General features: G+C 40.3%; 1 protein-coding gene across 1 annotated transcript in view; it reads left to right on the top strand.

The window, feature by feature from the left end:
• VWA8 (von Willebrand factor A domain containing 8) overlaps positions 1–16,170 on the top strand; it is a 366,079-nt gene that overhangs the window by 128,871 nt on the left and 221,038 nt on the right. Inside the window, exon 20 of the mRNA XM_043892308.1 lies at positions 4,195–4,266. Coding sequence (XP_043748243.1) covers positions 4,195–4,266 — 72 coding nt within the window. The remainder of the gene's footprint in view (positions 1–4,194; positions 4,267–16,170) is intronic.

Here is a 16,170-nt window from a genome sequence, read left to right as displayed (position 1 = left end):
AGAAAATAAGGTTACTTATAAGGCACAAAGGAATAAAGAATCTTGTCTGTCAAAGACCAAAACATGATTGTAAGGAAAATATTTTCAAGCATTTGTGCTACCACACTCTGTTCATGTAGTAGAAAGGAATGAATTAAAAAGAATCAGGAAACTTTGTCGTAAGTGACAATTTGGAAAACTCCATGGCAGCAAAGGTTGAAAAGACTCCCCCGCATGTAAGAATGCAGGAAATTCAGTAGCAGGGAGGGCCATTGTGCCCTTGAACACAGTGTCTGTTGCCATGGCGTTTGTGACATAGACGCTGAGGACCGCAGTGCTGCTGCGGGCTTTACACAGTGGCCCTGAGGGACTTCTGTAGCCTGCCTCCAAATGTGCCCTCTCTTCACAAAGCGTTATGAATTAACCGTTAATGAGAAGTTCTAGCTGTGCCAGTTCTCGGAACGATGACCTGATTAGGTTCAGTTCTGTTGCTTGTGTTGCTATTGTCCCCTCTGTTGCACCTCACCTAGGAAGCAGTGTCTTCGGTGCCTCCTGAATATTCAGGTGCTTCCATACCTTCTTGTTCTGTGCCTGTGGTCTGCTTGCCACTCTGTGTTATAACTGATTTTTAAAACACTTTTTCCACACTACTAAGATAAAACCTTGTGCTGTGTTTTAATTTTGTATCTCTAGCACATTGCATAGTGCCTGGCACATAGTGACTATTGAGTAAATATGTGTTGAGTGAATTAATGAAAGAAGGAAAAAGATTTTGAATGTTCTTAATTAGGAGTATATTTTTATTATATCTCTCTTTAAGGAATATTTTACTTGCAGTAGTAAAGAGGAGAAATTGGAGGAGAGATTAATAGCCTCTTAAACCTAATGAGCTTTAGAGCTGAAAAAAATTTTTTTTTAAATGTCTGCCTTGTATCTATCCTTTTTCTAGGATATTATTGGATTGGCCAAACAGTTGGTTCAGATTTTTAAACCCAAACAAACTTTTTGACCAATCCAATATCAGAACACAGAGATTAAAGTACATACATACACAGTTCCAGGGCTCAAGTTGCCTGAATCTCACAAGGGGAAAAGCAAGCAAGTGCACGTGGTTACTATACAGTGTGATCGAAGTACACACAGGTTACTGTGGTAGCATTGATGAGGTGATGGTCCCAGATTGGAATGATCCTGGAAAATGAGTTCACTAGGTGAAGTTGAAAGACTCAGGCAGAGACACTAGCATTTCCAGAGACGTGGCTACATAAGAGTGGAGCTCATTTAGGAAGCTACATCTAATTCATTGTCGTGGCCAGAGGTGAGGTTTAAAATGGAAGAATGACAAGAAATGAGACTGATGAGTTAAAAGGTCATTTTATATGTGCCTTGCTAATGAAGGAACTGGGAAACTATTCAGAAGAAGTGAGAAAGCTGTTGAAAACTTTGAGGAACATTTCTGCTTTTGCTAACTTTGCGTTCATTCTGTATCATTACATGTGAGCTGGAACAGAGACAGAGAGGGACTAGTTAGGAGGCTGTGGCAGTAGTCCAGGTGGACTTAGGGAGGGTCTGAACGAAGACAGACACAGTGGGGACAGTGGAGAGGACACACTGTGGAGCCACATAGGAGCTAGGGAGAGCCGACGGAGCTTTCTGTCGGATGAAAGTCAGAGTCTCACTCACGGAGCACGCAGTCTGCTGGGAAAGCCCACAGAAGAGGAAAGAGGAAATGATTCTCCACTGTGCCCATGATTGGACCACACAGTGGAACAGTGATGGGGGATGAGCTTGAGACTAAATAAAAAAGATAAAGAGTAATCCTTGTTCCGAAGGTATTAGTCATTTAAAGAATTTTGGGGGAGAAAAAAACTGACATGATTGTGAACAGAGAAATGACTGTCAGTACCATGGAACATATATTGACTCAAGGAGACACTGAAGTTTGAGATGCCACATTGGTTGGTAAAAATCTAGGCCAGAGATGAGAAAGGGAAAAAAAAAATTAGATGAAAGCTATGGGAATGGGAAAAAAAAAAAAAAAAAGGATAGATACAGTAAATTTGAGGTGGCTGGATAGCTTAGATTTGGCTTTTGCTAAGGGCCAACTGAGTTGGGCAGGAAGATGGTGATGATTGGGTCAGGTTGTAGAAAATGATGCTATTAATTGGGATTAAAAATACAGGCTAAAGAATGAAGCTGTGGAGAAAGGAATGAGCCAAGTTTTGGGTGAATTAAGTTCTAGGAGACTGGGAAACAGCCAAGTATAATTCAATATTTGCTCAGAAATGTGGGGCTGGAGTCAAGAAGAAAGGTCTTGCTGTTGAAGATCAGTGTAAAGTTAGTGGTTGAAGCCATGGAATGGATGAGTGGGTTTAGGGAAAGTAGGGTCGGCAGTGACTCTTCCAGCACTGAGGTGCATGTTGCCCTCCTTCCCCCTTTAGATGGGTGCCCACGTACAAGAAGGCTTAACCTGGTCTGCCCTATCCCGTGATTCCCAGGAAAGCAGGTAACAAGGTAGTGAAAGAGAACAGAAAAAGGAAGATAATCGGTACTTAAGTAATTGCTGCAAAAAGAAGATACAACCCAAAACACCACGGAGAGACATGTCAGAGAAGCAGGAGGGAAGCAGGAGAGGAGACTGAAGAATTCGTCTGTGGTACCGAGGGGGCTGGGAGGTTAAGAGAAGAATTGTGTAGGCGTGATCTTAGCCTCAGCTGTTTGTTGACTTGAATAATCTAGTTAGGTGTAATCAGGGCAAAAAGCAGGAAGACATGAGAAAAGTAAAGACGACGACGACTATCGTTTGGATTATTAGTCAGTATTCACATTGCTTTTTTACCTGCTATCTAGGTGTTTGTGCCAACTTTTCTATTTTTCATGGAGATTAGCCCAGGTATTTCTGGAAGAACTTAATGTTTTCTGGAAATGGGCACTGATTGTTCATCTCAGGTAGACGGAAGAGTTCTGCAGACCAAATTATCACCAGAACCCAAATTAGAAGCCAAATGTTGGAAGTCTCCCCTTTAACTTGGGTAGCCATGTACCCTCGTTTGCTCAGAGTAGTCCCTGTTTATATTTGTTGTCCCAGCGTAATTATTAATAACATCTTATTTTATTCTAAAAAGTACTCTAGAATGAACAAAATAGCTGACACTACTTCAAGCCTCATTAAAACTCCAGTTCCACGGTTTATCCAAAAGCATTTTTAAAAAATTAAAATTACCAAGATAAACATTAAGGAAAACTTGTCTGTTCTTGAAGGAGGGGGAAAGCTTTCTTAGTTTTTCTAGAAACTCTGAAAGAAAATATTGGTATTGCTTAACGTGAGAAGTATTTTAGATGTGGAAAAAAAATCACAAACCAAGTTTAAAAAAAAGAGTTGCAAACAAGAAAACTACAGCATTTATAAGATGCAAAAGGTTAAGTTGCCTTTTTCGCAAATAGAGAACTTCAATAACTTTAGTGCTTTGAGGCCATTATTGTTTTGATACAGAAAACCAAGAGGAAATAGGAATATCAATCGTTCCAGGCTGTAGTTCTCCCTTTAATCCTGGATGAGCCTTTTTGACCTACTTACGATTGTCCTATTTTTCAAGATACAAAAGAGCAATGTAATTTCCTCTGTGACTACTGTGAACAACTTTAATCTTACTCTTATTATATTGTGTCATGATTTGAACTTAAAAATATGAAAAATTTTTAAAAATATATAATTTTTTGAAGTATAGTTGCTGACATTTTTAATTCTAAACCTACACATATACTTTGAAAGTCATAGTTAAGAAGTCAATGTAAGATTTTCCATGAAATCTCCAATTGTTTTAGAAAGCCTTTGTATATTTACATTAGTAAGTATTAATTTAAATATCACATTAAATTATAAGCCAACTCTCCTTAGTACAATAGCTGAAAAATATTTGAGTCACATTATAAAAACTCTTTGAAATATGTATTGGTCAGTGGTTGATTCTTGCTAAGGTGGACCATTTCAGGTTTTCAATATCAGTGACCCAATTGGTTATATAACTTATTTTTGACCACAGCATGCATTTTAATTTTTTAGCATGTTCAAATTGAGTATTGTCTATTATGATAGATGTTTTACTTTTTTTGAAGATATCTTTATAGCTGTTAGCTTTCTTATTTCACCTTGATTATGCAAAATCAATTAACAATTAACAAAAACAATTAACCTCTAGTCATTTTTTCCTCTAGCACATGATAGTGATGGAAGATATGCTCAAAGACTTTCTTCTTGGAGAACACCTATTATTGGTTGGAAACCAGGTAAGTTATGGCTGAAACCAGGTACTAATGAATACTAATGAAACCAGGTACTAATAATAATATGGTTTAAAAGCCATATATTCCTTCTGCTTGATGGAATAAATTTTCAAAAATGATTTTTTCCCCCAGCTAAATGACTGTTTGAAATAAAAAAATAGAGTCTTCTACCTTCTAAACTTTAGAATTACCTCAGGGCTTAAATCACGACCTCCCACCTGCCCCATTCAATCTTCCATCAATTCCTATCCATTCTGCCTTATAAATATCTTCTTTCTGATACCTATCACCCAGCCCAGCTCACCATCATCTATCACTTGGATTACAGAAGTGGTTTCCTAATACAGTTTCACCCAACCTTACACCCACTGTGATCTACTTTTCACTCTGCAGCCAGATGGATACTTGAGAAACTAAAATCTGAGTCTTTTTTTTTTTTTTTTTGCTTAAGTCATGTTCCGCATTGCCTCCCCACTCCCCATACTAGTCTTTAGTATGGCTTAGAGTGTCCCACAGGAGCAGCCCCTGCCCACCTACCCAGTCCTAAGGTTTGGCTCCTTCCTTTCTTGAATTTGGTGTTAGCTTGAGCCACACTGAGGGCTTCCCAGGTGGCTCAGGGCTAAAGAATCCGCCTGCCAATGCAGGAGACCTGGGTTCAGTCTCAGGGTTAGGAAGAGCCCCTGGAGGAGGAAATGGTAACCCACTCCATTATCCTTGCCTGGGAAATCCCATGGACAGAGAAGCCTGGCAGGCCACAGTCCATGGGGTCACATAGAGTCGGACGCGACTGAACCACTGACCTCGATGCACCACTCTGAACGTCCTTCAGTCCTGATCTCCACTCTGGTCCTTGAAGCACGCTCTTCTCTCTGCCTGGAGCACTCACCATGCCCTTCCCACACCCCTTTTCTCTCACTGTGGAGGTGTTCCCTTGTCCCGGCTGAGTTAGACTTCCCCTGTTCTGCATAACTTCCTTCCGTTTCCGCGTCATCACACTCGTCATGTGTCACTGTGTCCACACGTAGGACGACCGTCCTCCCAGCATGTCTGTGTCCTCCTCAAGGTCAGGGACCTGGTTCTCGCTCATCTCTGTGTCCTTCTTTCCTGGTACAGTGCTCGCGGCCAAGTAGCAGATGCTGAGTACGTGTCTATGGAGGGATGGATGGCATTTTATTCTAATATCTAGAGGTTTCTGAAAATCTTCCTCAATGGCATTACCAAACTCAGAGTGAACAGCACCTTTGGTTTTTAAAATTAGTTTAAAATTAAGGATAACAAGCTTTCAAAAGAAGTTTGGTCTTTCTTTCTGTTTTTTAACTTATAAAAACAATACGTATTCTTTATTTAGTGCCTCAAACTTGATTTTTTTTTTAATAAAAATGGGCCAATTGAGCATTTTTTGTTTTTTTAATAAAAATAAAAATGGGCCAGTTGGGCTGTTTACTGGTCGAGGTCACAGACTTGGCAGTTAGCTGGCTAGAGGTCCAGTCACAGCTCTTTTACAGATGGCTGTGACTTTGGGCACATTACTGATCTTACTCAGGCCCAGTTTCCTCATACCTAATCTAGGAATACAAATCGTGTGCACTCTATTGGGCTAATGTAAGGATCACATGAGATAATGCATGGGCTCACCAAGCCTGGCTCATGATAGGTGCTCAGTTACAATGAAATCTGTGGGTCACTGTGTTGTTGAAAAGGCCTTTAATACTCAGTTTCACTTTTTTTTTCTAAGCAAGAATTAAACAGTGAGCAGTAAAATATTCACAGTCTTCTCGTTCACTGTTTAGAAAGTCCTACCTACTTTTACTTAGTGAAAAATAATTTTTTCCTGATGAGTCTATGTACCAGAGTGGGAGGATGAGGATCAGTTAATAATCCGACACCCAGGCCTTGATACTGAGGCCCAGGAGGTCAGGTTCTCAACCGGCTCTGAACAATCATGACTCTCCTCTCACTTTGCAAAATGGTGACTTGATAGCCCAGTGTACCTCACAAACTCTTTATAAGTTGTTAAACTCTGGTATACTCAATGCACTCTCTTCCGATCTTCTGTGGTTACCTGAATTGCCTTAGACACAGTCTGCTGGCATCTCAACAGCTGCAGACCAAGAATACACAGAGCTGGCGGTTGAGGAATAATTTTTGCTAAGGTGCAGACTTTCAAAAGGAAGGTCCCTAGAGATCACGCTGTGATGTTCAAGCAGCTTTGAAATATCCCAGCTGATACTGATGTCCTGGGGTTTAGTGGGTAGAATACAGTAAGAGTTTCCAGGTAAAGGCAGAGTTTACAGTTGAGTTGGATAATAGAGTCAGGGTTTCACAAGAGTTGTCTAGGTTGAAAGGTTGAAGTTAGAGCTAGCCAGTAACCAGAGAGACAGGGAGAGCATTCTACTCTCTGGGGGACTGGGGAGAGCTATAGGGGGCTTCCCCGGTGGCTCAGATGGTAAAGAACCCACAATGTCAGAGACCTGGGTTCGATCCCTGGATTGGGAGGATTCCCTTGGAGAAGGGCATGGCAACCCATTTCAGTATTCTTGCCTGGAGAATCCCCATGGACAGAGGAGTCTGGCAGGCTACAGGCCATGGGGTCGCAAAGAGTCAGACAGGACTAAGTACAACACAGCACATATAGGGTGAAGACAGAGTTGGAGCCAAGGATTGCCTCTTGATAAGTTAAAAAGAGACTATGAAAGTGCTTTGAAGTCACCCTAGAGTGCTATACGAACATTGGTGTGAAACCGTCTATGTTGCCTCTGGTCTGTGTCTGTGTGTGTGTGAATGTGCACAGTCACATTCGATTCTTTGTGACCCCGGAGCATGGAGCCTGCCTCTATCCATGGAACTTTCCAGGCAAGAACACTAGAGTGGGTTGCCATTTCCTACTCCAGGGGATCTTCCCAACCTGGGAACGAACTCACATCTCTTGGATCTCCTGCATTGACAGGCAGATTCTTTATGACTGTTGCCACCTGTTTCTAGTCCCAAGGAAAAGAATGAGGCCCAAAGGGCTGGGCGTTGGGTGGAGGGGAGAGCGGCTCCCCCTCTACACGTGCACGGGTGAGCCCGGCGTCAGCGAGGATGGAGATCCTACTGCGCTTCATTGCCGAGAGTCGGCAAAGGAACCTCCGGGAAGACCCTGCTGAAACCCTCCGGAGATGCCAAGCAGGAGGCAGGATATCGCACCAGCCTCTCAATCAGCACTGTTGTCAGCAGATCACAGTCTCTCCCCTGCTTTTACTGTAGGCTGTCACCCTCCACTTTGGAGAAAGAGAAATGTTGACAAACAGAGATTGCCTTCATTAGAAATTTGCTACACTAACCATCCTTTCTCGTGTCAGAAGGGTCCTTTATCCTCTCATTATAGGCCTCTCAGGTGATCAGTGTCATACAATGATACCAGTGTTGCAGGGACTTTTCGTTAGATTTTATAAGTAAATTCTGCTACCTGTGTCCATGAAACCATCTAGTGAAAAACTAAGTCTCTCGGGCTGTCATTTGATATCTTCCTTTGTCTAATCTCACTCCACTTGCAGTCTGGTGTCTCATTTCTCCCCTGAACATCACGTCCTCAGATTTTAACACACTCTTTTCCAAATACCTTCTTGTTAGTTGCTCAGTCATGTCCGACTCTTTGCGACCACATGGACCGTAGCCCATCAGGCTCCTCTGTCCTTGGGATTTTCCAGGCTAGAACACTGGAGTGGGTTGCCATTTCCTACTCCAAGAGATCCTGACTCAGGGATCGAACCCGTGTCTCTTAATCTCCTGCGCTGGCAGACGGATTCTTTACCCCTGAGCCACCAGGGAAGCCCAAATACCTTCTTATCAGGGTTTTTATATTTCAGTGTTTGATCTTCACCAGTCTGCTCTCTTCTTTCCACCATCTTTGCCTGTTCAAATCCTCCCCGTCTCAGAGGGCAGTGTGGTATCATGGAAAAGCAGAACGCTGGGAATCCAGAGGTCTGCCTTCCTGTGCAGACTGTTCGTCTCTGTGTGTAGTATTGGGTTCATTGCTCCCTCCTTAAAGGGCTTTGTCTTTTTTCGTTTCTTTCTCTTTCTTATCTGTAAAATGATAGGACTGGAACGGGTGTTTTCTATGGTCCCTCTGGCTGTAATATTCTGTAATATACTTTTTTAATAAAGTCTTCCTGAACACTTCAGGCTGAAGGTTTGGGTCATTCTCTGAATTGTTACAGCGGGCCATGTAGATTTCTTTTGACTTCTGTTGGACTTATGCGTCCACCTGCCATCTCTCCTGAAAAGAGAGAGCCCCTTGAGAAGAGTCTTACTTATTTTTGTGTCCTCCCTGATGTCTTGCACATAATAGACATTTAACAAATATACTTTAGAGGACTGCCTAGAATAAATTTCTGCTGAGTAGGCAAAATGATTTAGAAGTGATTTGAACTTAAAATTTAGGCTTTCTTGGATTATTTTCAGGAAATTCTAAAACCAACTGACTAAACTTCTTATTCAGTAAACTTGCACCTGTTTAACGAAGGAAATGATGAATAAGATAGAATCTAGGGAGTGAGAGAAAATACTTTCGTGGCCTATATAGCTGGGTGTGATTATGTAATGATGGGATCAGGTCAGAGACTGACAGCATTATCACTAGGACAGAATATTGAAACGCTAACTATTTAATTTTTTCTAATAATGATTAAGTGCTAAGTAGTATTTAGCTAGTTAAATGAGACACAACTTTGCACATGTGTACACTTGCCAGGTCAACAAGTGAAAACTGGACATTTTATGGTAGCTGGTTAAAACCTCAATAGAACTTTTTGAATATTTTAGTCAACTTCAGTAACTTCCAAACTTGTTTTCATAAAGTAACATCTGTGTTAAGATATGGGGAAGATTCTGTGGTTAGACTTTTATCTTTTCCTTTGTTGAGGTATAACTGACAAGAAAAATTACAATATATTTAAAGTGTACAACATGATGATTTGATATATTGGGTTTGCCAAAAAGTTCGTTTGGGTTTTCTCATAACATCTGTTTTTAAATTGATTAATTTATTTTAATTGGAGGATAATTGCTTTACAATATTGTGGTGGTTTTTGCCATGCATCGACGTGAATCAGCCACAGGTGCACGTGTCCCCCATCCTGCACCCCCCTCCCACCTTCCTTCCCACCCCATCCCTCTGGGTTGTCCCAGAGCACAGGCTTTGGGAGCCCTGCTTTATGCATTGAACTTGGCACTGGTCACCTGCTTTACGTATGATAATACACATGTTTCTTACAGATACCTATACGTTGTGAAAAAATCTCTCCTACTGAGTTATATACTGCATTCATGACGTCATGTATTTACCTTTTTATTTATATATTTATTTGGTGAGAACATGTAAGTTTTACTGTCTTAGCAAATTTCAATTATATAGCACAATGTTTCTAACTGTAGTCACTGTGTTGTACCATTAGATCCTCAGAATTTATTCATCTTCTATGTGAAAGTCTGTACCCCTTTACCAACCTTCCCCTATTTCCTCCACTGCCCAGACCCTGGCAATCACTTTTCTACTCTATCTTTGACAAAGCAGGCAAAAATGTACAATGGAGAAAAGACAGTCTCTTTAACAAGTGGTTCTGGGGAAACTGGTCAATCACCTGTAAAAGAATGAAACTAGAACACTTTCTAATGCCATACACAAAAATAAGCTCAAAATGGATTAAAGATCTAAATGTAAGACCAGAAACTATAAAACTCTTAGCGGAAAACATAGGCAGAACACTTTCTGACATAAACCACAGCAAGATCCTCTATGATCCACCTCTCAGAGTAGTGGAAATAAAAACAAAAATAAACAAATGGGACTTAATTAAACTTAAAAGCTTTTGCACCACAAAGGAAACTATAAGCAAGGTGAAAAGGCAGCCTTCAGAATGGGAGAAAATAATAGCAAATGAAGCAACAAAGAATTAATCTCAAATACATACAAGCAGCTGTTGCAGCTCAATACCAGAAAAATAAATGACCCAATCAAAAAATGGGCCAAAGAACTAAACAGACATTTCTCCAAAGAAGACATACAGATGGCTAACAAACACATGAAAAGATGCTCAACATCACTCATTATCAGAGAAATGCAAATCAAAACCACAATGAGGTACCATCTCACACCAGTCAGAATGGCTGCCATCAAAAAGTCTACAAGCAAAAAAAAAAAAAAAAAAAAAAAAAAAGTCTACAAGCAATAAATGCTGGAGAGGGTGTGGAGAAAAGGAACCTTCTTACAGTGTTGGTGGGAATGCAAACTAAAACAGCCACTATGGAGAACAGTGTGGAGATTCCTTAAAAAACTGGAACTAGAACTGCCATACAACCCAGCAAGCCCACTGCTGTGCGTACACACCGAGGAAACCAGAGTTGAAAGAGACATGTGTACCCCAATGTTCATTGCAGCACTGTTTACAACAGATAGGACATGGAAGCAACCTAGATGTCCATCAGCAGATGAATGGAAAAGGAAGTTGTGGTACATATAAAAAATGGAATATTATTCAGCTATAAAAAAAGAACACATTTGAGTCAGTTCTAATAAGGTGGATGAAACTGGAGCCTTTTATACAGAGTGAAGTAAGCCAGAAAGAGAAACACCAATAAAGTATATTAATGCATATATATGGAATTTAGAAAGATGGTAACGACCACTCTACATGCAAGACAGCAAAAGAGGCACAGATGTAAAGAACATACTTTGGGATTTTGTGGGAGAAGGTGAAGGTGGGGCGATATGAGAGAATAGCATTGAAACATGTATCTTATCATATGTAAAATAGTTGACCAGTGCAAATTCATGCAGTGCATGAAGCAGGGCACCCAAAGCTGGTGCTCTGGACAACCCAGAGGGATGGGGTGGGGAGGGAGGTTGGAGCGGGGTTCAGGATGGTGGGACACATGTACACCCGTGGCTGATTCATGTCAATATATGGCAAAAACCACCACAATATTGTAAAGTAATTAGCTGCCAATTTAAATAAATTAATTTTAAAAAAGATTGCACTATAAATGATGCCATGCAGTATTTGTCTTTGTCTGTCTTATTTTGCTTAGCATAATGCCCACCAGGCTCATTACTATTAAGACTCTTAGTTGCTTCCGTCTGGTGTGTATGGGAGAGAAGAGAGCCCCCTGTAGTATTTGTTGGCGAATGTGGAGCAGGCACCCCACAGAGGCGCACTTTTCTGAGAACCAGTGTGGAGTTACTTGTTCTCCTCCCCTGTGCTTTCTTCAGAGTCCTGATCATCTGGGGGATTCCTTCTTCAGGAATGTGTACTTCTGCAGTTGCAGTCACTCAGGTGTTTCATAAGTACCTTTCCAAATGCCCTGCTTTATTTATTAGTGGTACTTATGTACCTCTCTTAATATCTTATGCACCTTCTCGCCTGCATCCTTTACCAACCTTGTGAACCAAAACAATGAAAACAGAAAAAGACAGGCAGGCAGAGCTACAACTGGTAGGTTAAGAATGACTGACACTCAGCTCTCATGGGGTGGTGTCACTGGTGTTTGCACTCAAATGCAGAGTGACAGCCATCTGGGAAAATGCCTGTTTTGATGACATGATTTAGTCTGAAACTAAGTAAACCATTTTTAGTAGTTGGTCAGGCTCCTTTTTTACTCTTGCTCTTTTTGAATCATTACATGCTGTGCTGTGCTTAGTCACTCAGTCATGTCTGACTCTTTGTGACCCCGTGGACTGTAGCCCACCGGGCTCCTCTGTCCATGGGATTCTCTAAGCAGGAATACTGGAGTGGGTTGCCATTCCCTCCTCCAGAGGATCTTCCCAACCCAAGGATCGAACCACGTCTCCTGCATTGCAGGCAGATTTCTTACTCTCTGAGCCATCAGGGAAGCCCAAGAATACTGGAGTGGGTAGCCTATCCCTTCTCCAGGAGATTTTCCCAACCCAGGAATTGAACTGGGGTGAAACATTACGTGATGACTACTCAAAAAGCAAAAAAGTTAATTAGAATCAAAGCTTTGGGCATTAAATATTGACAGAGAAGCCAGCAGTGAGTTGATATACAAATACAATAAAATGTAATGAATGCTATTAATACAAGCTGTCTAAACATAGATACCGTCTACCCAGCCTTCTGTTTTGCAAATTAGAAACTGGCTGAAGTTCATGAAAGAAACTTTTCAGTAGTTGAAGTTGTCAATTTAATGTTGCTTTGAAAGATTGCTGTTACTTGTAGCAACTTTTATTGTGAGGAAATTAAATGGAGTAAATGTTGATTTTGAGGTATCTCAATGTTTATCATCTTTATTAAGCCAAATCCTATCTTTTCTTTCCATGTATTACTATCTTTTCTAAGAATCTATGACATTAGATGAGTTTTCCTAACTGTTGGGAAGCTAAAAACAAGTCTATAAACATCACTTATCATAGCAACATAAAGTAGGCCCCATTTTCTTTTGGTGAAATAAAATTGATTTTATCTTTTCAACTTTCTGTGTGGGATTTTTTTTGAAACAGTCCATCAGCTTTCCAGTAAAAGAAGCAGAATTGCTGCCTGTCAGCCAAAAGGGATAGGATACCCTGAAATTACATGTTTCATGGTCCCTTAGTATACAATGCTCCATATTGTAGATCTTTGTTAGCATGCACTGTATGCATTATTTTCTACTTACTATAATTATAACGTTACATATACCTTTCATGCAATTAGTTTCATGCTGGCTTTTTGAAAAAATCATAATATGACTTTCTATTTATTTCAGCTTTCCTAACGGTAAAAAAGAGAAATAGCTATTTACTTTCAAGTCAGTGATGCTTTTATCATCACAGCTGTCTTCAAGAATAAGCTTTCTACATAGAGAATGGACTTATGGGCATGGGGAGAGGGGAGAAGAGGGTGAGATGTGTGGAGAGAGTAACAGGGAAACTTACATTATCATATGTAAAATAGATAGCCAACCGGAATATGCTCTCTGGCTCAGGGAACTCAAACAGGGGCTCTGTATCAACCTAGAGGTGTGGGATGGGGAGGGAGATGGGAGGGAGTTTCAGCAGGGAGGGGATGTATGCATGCCTATGGCTGATTCATGTTGAGATTTGGCAGAAAACAACAAAATTCTGTAAAGCAATTATCCTTCAATTAATAAATTAAAATAGAAAAAAAGAATAAGCTTTCTTCCTCCCCATATATTACTTTCTTTTGGTTTATAGAGCTTTATTATATTTGAAATACCAAGTATTTTTGGTGAATTTTTTGGGTTATAGATTCAGCTGATAGGTGCATAATTTTTTTGTTGTTTAAAAACTCCTTAAGAATAAACTGGGACTTCTCTGGCGGTCCAGTGGTTAAGACTCTGTGCTTCCACTGCAGGGGCCACGAGGTCGATCCCTGCTTGGGGAGCTTAGATCCCCATGCCACACGGCCTGGTCAGAATAAATAAATAACCTTCTGTTTCTGAATAAGGACACTTGAGTTTTGAGAGGCAGTTGCACTTTATCAGATATTTGAAGGAAGAAATAGTTCAGTAATGCAGTGTTCTAAAATGCTTAGGTACCCCCGTTATATAAGAATTGTTTTAAAAATATATAGTGTTTGTTTTAAGAAGTGAAAGTTTAATCATCTGCATATAGTAATATTTTCTCATTTGCGATGTTAAACAAATTGCAAAGCAAATCATCAGAATTTAATTTGTATTTAATGAGACACAGTTAATAATTCACAATTACTTCTAGGTGAATATAGTCCAATAATGTGCTAGATTTGTCAACCTTTTTTTTCCCCCTTTTTAAGTGCTATTTGAATAATAGCACTCTGGTGAAATTTTTATACTCAGGCTCTGCTTGTATTCCAGAGTCTATATTTTTTACCTTTACCAAAATTCTAATATATTGTATTTTCCTTATCAAACAAAAAGTGAGCTCCTGGCTGATTTTCCTAGGAGATGCCTTCTCAGTCTCTGACTTTCATGTGCTTTGGGTTTCTAGAGTACTGATTCTGTAGGTACTTTTTACAATTCCATGGCACTTTCTAATCTATCAACACTGAGATCAATCTTAGCATCTCTTAATTTTATTTTCCTCCTGAAAGCTGAAAGTGGCTCCCCTTGCCTCTCGGATAAAATCTCTTTCAAAGAGAAACCCTCGAAAAAACCTATGACCTGTCTCCAAACCTCTTTTGCAGTTCTGGTTCTTCCAAGTCAGAGTTTCTTACCCTTCCTGAGTACACAGTGGGCTTCCCAGGTGGTGCTAGTGGTAAAGAACCCGCCTGCCAGTGCAGGAGACGTAAGAGATGCGGGTTTGATCCCTGAGTCAGGAAGATCCCCTGGAGGGGGGCATGGCAACCCACTCCAGTATTCATCCCATGGACAGAGGAGCTTGGCGGGCCACAGTCCACAGGGTTTCAGAGCCAGACACGACTGAAGCCACTTAGCACGCACGCAAGTCCACGATGCCCTCCTAGTCTCCCAGCCATTTTATGTATGTTTTGCTTCATGTGAGCTTCTTCCTCTCATCTTTCCCTGTGAAAATCCTGCAGTTTTCAAGAGCTCAGATTTTTTTCCTCTAGGAAGCTTGTCTTAGTCTCCCCCAAATAGAAATAATCTTGTTTTCCTCGGAACATTTATAGTATTTTATCAGTGTTTAATTCATTCTTCTCTTAAAGTTGTTTTGATTTTTAAATTTCATCTATAATTCAATTACAAGTTTCTTATGAACAAGGATTAAAAATGGTAATAATTGTATGTTTTACAATTTCCAATATACTTTTTTTTTCCCAATATACTTTTAAGAATCATTTCATGTAGTTCTATGGAAACCCTTTGAGATAAATATTTTTGTTTTCCATACTTGACAAATAGACTGAAACTCAAAAAGTGTGAATATCTGCTCAAGATCACATAGCTAATTAATGGCTGAGTTAGGACCCAGACCTCCCAAGCTCATGCTTTTTCTCCACCATACCACACTAATTCTTGGATTTCCCAGGTGGCCCTCATGATAAAGAATGTACCCGCCAATGCAGAAGACATACGAGATGTGGATCCGATCCCTGGGTCCGGAGGATCCCCTGGAGTAGGAAATGGCAGTCCACTCCAGTATACTTGCCTGGAGAATCCCATGGTTAGAGGAGCCTGGTGAGCTTCAGCCCATAGGGTTGCAAAGAGTTGGACACGAGTGAAGCGACTTAGCGCCCGCGCACACTAGTTCTTGTACCAGTAATACAGCCTCAATAGCAATGACAATAATAATGTGTAATAGCTAACTCACGTTCTGCGCTTATAACAGGCCAGGAGCTATGCTTTACATACAGAGTTCAGGGCATTTTGAATTTTTCTATTATGAAATTGTAAAATATATTCTATACAAAGTAGAGTATATAATGACCTCCTTTGTCCCCATAACTTTGTTTCAACGATTATCAGAATTTTGTTCATCTTGTTTCAATCTGTGTTGAACATATTATCTGTATGTTGCCTTTTAAAAGACCATACCTTTACATAATGCATTTCTGTTATCCTGTCTTAGTTTTTATCTCTTACACAACCACAATCTGATTACTACACCTAACAAACTAATAATAACCCCTTAATGTACACTGATGCCCTGCAGTCCGTTTTCCTCAGTTCTCCCCAGTGTCCCTTTACAGTTGGTTTGTCTCCATCAGCACCCAAGCAAGAGTGAACACTGGGTTCAGTTGATGTACCTCCTCAGTCCCTTTGAAGGTTGAAAGATACGTTCTCCTATTCTCTTTATCCTGAGAGATACTGACCCACTTCCATGAATATAAACATTTTATCAAAATTATACCAATATTGATGAACTTACAGTGAGGAAGTATTTTCTAAAGTAAATTTCATCAACCCAATTTAACTTCTTGATTAATTTACCATAATGCGATGAAACCATATTCATTTCTTCCAGACTGGAAA

This window comes from Cervus elaphus, chromosome 30 (assembly GCF_910594005.1).
Source record: "Cervus elaphus chromosome 30, mCerEla1.1, whole genome shotgun sequence".
In the NCBI taxonomy this organism is placed as follows: Eukaryota; Metazoa; Chordata; class Mammalia; order Artiodactyla; family Cervidae; genus Cervus; species Cervus elaphus.
The sequence above is the reverse complement of the archived record's forward strand: the minus strand, read 5'-3'. Positions and strand labels throughout refer to the sequence as shown.